This window comes from Suricata suricatta, chromosome 9 (genome assembly GCF_006229205.1).
Source record: "Suricata suricatta isolate VVHF042 chromosome 9, meerkat_22Aug2017_6uvM2_HiC, whole genome shotgun sequence".
Classification (NCBI taxonomy): domain Eukaryota; kingdom Metazoa; phylum Chordata; class Mammalia; order Carnivora; family Herpestidae; genus Suricata; species Suricata suricatta.
This window is the reverse complement of record NC_043708.1, coordinates 73,633,905-73,636,962: the sequence shown is the minus strand read 5'-3', so window position 1 is coordinate 73,636,962 and position 3,058 is coordinate 73,633,905. Positions and strand designations below refer to the sequence as shown.

General features: G+C 38.6%; 1 protein-coding gene across 1 annotated transcript in view; it reads right to left on the bottom strand.

Annotated features, from left to right (window-relative positions):
• LOC115300967 (olfactory receptor 4F3/4F16/4F29-like) overlaps nucleotides 1–662 on the bottom strand; it is a 53,699-nt gene extending 53,037 nt beyond the window's left edge. Inside the window, 1 exon segment of the mRNA XM_029950582.1 lies at nucleotides 284–662. Within this exon segment, the coding sequence (XP_029806442.1) occupies nucleotides 284–662 (379 nt within the window).
• Nucleotides 663–3,058: the final 2,396 nt, after the last annotated feature.

Below are 3,058 nucleotides of genomic sequence, written 5' to 3'. Positions count from 1 at the left end.
ATAGAAATGTATGAGACAATCAATATGAAGAATGACCCCAGGGATATGAACCCACTGTTGGCTACGACCATGAACTCTAGACTGGAAGTGTCTGTGCAGGCAAGTTTGATGAACCGAGGAAAGTCACAATAAAAGCTGTCTAACACGTTAGGGCCACAGAATGGCAATTTTATAACAAAAACCAGTTGAATCCCAGAGTGGGCCAAGCCAATTACCCATGCAGCAACCGAAAGCAAAATACACATTTTTCGGTTCATAACAGTCAAATAGTGCAGAGGCTTACATATGGCAACATATCTGTCAAAGGCCATGGCAATGAGCAGCACCATCTCCACACCACCAATGACGTGGATGAAGAAGATTTGAGTTATGCAGCCACCAAAGGAGATGACTTTATGCTTTCTGAAAAGGTCATAAATCATCTTAGGAGAAATGACAGAAGAAACTCCCAAGTCAATGAAGGAGAGGTTGGCCAACAAAAAGTACATCGGGGAGTGTAAGTGAGGGTCAGAAGTCACAGTGAGCATAATGAGGGAGTTTCCCATCATGTTTGCCACATAAAACGTGGAGGAGAACACAAAGAGGAGAAGTTGGATCTCCCAGGAATCGGTGAGTCCCAGGAACACAAACTCTGACACCACAGAGTCATTCGCTCCATCCATTGATTCATCAGCTACAATGTTTCCAGGTAAAAGGAAAAAAAAATTAAAGTGAGAATGTTAATAAAGTTCTACATTAAAATGATTCATTAATCAAGAATATTCACATTATGAAAACAATATGTCCCCTCAATTCCTTCTCAGGCTCATTATTAAATACGCATTTTACCTGGGGTCACCTAAAGCAGTTGAGTCACTTGCACATGCAATATCCCTAACACCATGGCTTCCAGGACTACTGATCTATAAATGAGAAAATGAAAGAAATATGAAAACATGGATGTTGTATAGCAAGGATCAGGAGAAGCAGGGAGGGTGGTGCAATGCAACACAAACAGAAAAGGAAAGAAGGGGTAAAAATTGCATTTGCCAGAATGCACTGGTACTATTTTTTTAAGTTTATGTATTTAATTTGAGAAAGACAGAGACAACATGAGAGGGGGAGGGACAGAGAGAGCGGAAGAGTGAGAGAGAAACCCAAGCAGACTCTGTGGTGCCAGCACAGAACGCAATACAGTGCTTGAACCCACCAACCATGAGATCATAGCCTAAGCCAAAGTCAGATGCTTAACCGAATGAGCCACCTAGGGCCCCTTCAGTGGTACTAGTTTTATTGTTCATCAAACAATTCTTCAGCCACTCAGGTTTCCTATTTCTTACCCTCAACTCATCTCTGGCATACATTATATGTCTTGTAGTCGGTCTTATGCCACTACCTACAATCACATGTGCAATTCACATTAAGCCCACAGGGTAGTGGTGAGCCTAAGGAAACCAGATATAAGATATAGAGATGACTTGGGTTTATGACAGGATCATGCCACCTGTAGAATAGATATTAATATCACAGAGTATTTGCATGACACCCAGAACGTATAAGTACTCACAAACCATGAGATCATGACCTGAGCTGAAGTCAACTCTCAACTGACCGAGCTACCCAGGGTGCCCCATCAATGGTTTCAATTTTATAGATTTTCTCTCCTCAAATATATTGTAAGTTTTAAAAGGAAAAGGACCATTTCTTCAAATTCTTGTATTTCCTAAAATACAAAACAAGTTGCAAGGATTTCTTGATTATTTAGTTAATAACACTTCTCTGAAGTAAAACCATTTTCTCAAGTCCATACTGTCACAGTTTCTGTTTTCTTCATCTGCCATACTTTTCCATTAATTCCAGCATGCATAAAGTCTCCAAGTTTAAAACTGAGCATTAACGTATTTCCCAATCACTCCCAAGAGAATGCCTGTATTCGTGCTATAAATTTCTACTTGGGGGTAGGGAAGCCTCATCTCAAGTCTTATAATCGCTCATGGTTTAACTTAATGATGTTTTAGAAAACAAGAAGCAAGTAAGAAGAAAAGAAAGGCGGGGCCTGGGGTGTGGGGAGGCAGCGAACAGCAGCCAACATATCAGGGAATTTACAGTTTCTATATTCCAGCATTCATAATATAAGAATTATTCCTCTTTCATGCCATCGTTAAAGTCAGAAAAGAAAATATAGATTTTTTCACAATTTTTTAAAAGTTTCTAACATATTTAATGATGGAATCTTAGAACTGGAAAAGCATACATTATTTTCATGGCACATATTTACAAAGTACTGTTACATTTGGTGCTTATAATTATTTGCAGGGGTGAATATCTCTGAAAGAATTATTTCCATTCATATATGAAAAATTTCAAATTCCAAGAAGTTAGTAACTTACCTAAAAGCATAGGTACTTAGTTTGAAACCAAAAACCAGGTCTTCTAATGCCAAATCCAGGGCTGTTTTGACTACATCAAGCAAATATGCATGTTTGTGCATAATCTAAAACAATGTTTCTTGCTGTAAACTTTAGCCAAGAATGCAAAAAAAAAAAAAGTACACCTTAAACTGGTACACTGTTATAGATCATTATATTCGATAAGTCTGGAAAGAACAGAATTCCATTTTACTCAGAATATCTTATCCCACTGACATAAACATTTAATACATATATAAATTAACTTACCCAAGGTATTACAGCTACTAGTGTATACCTACTAGTGGCAGAGCCACGACTTAAACTTACAAATTAGTGTATAAGTTAAAGGGAAGGGAGAAAGGTTGATGGCTAATTAGAACTGAGGAGAGAAAAAAACAAAATCCACCAAGTTTTTGGTACTAGTAAAAAATCCAACAAAGTCAAGGACCATTTATTCATAAAAAGTCATAGTGATTGACAGACAAGAAATATCCCAGCTAGAGGTCAGGGAACCAAAGCCTTTGACAATTCAGCTGCAAAATTTGAAGGTGCTGCCCAAGGGAAAAGCAGTTCCGAGAAAGGGGACAAGGGGGAGCAGCCTCTGAAAGTGACAGTTCTGACAAGAAGGCTCAGGATCCCAAAGGTGGTGGCAATGCAGTAAAGGTCAG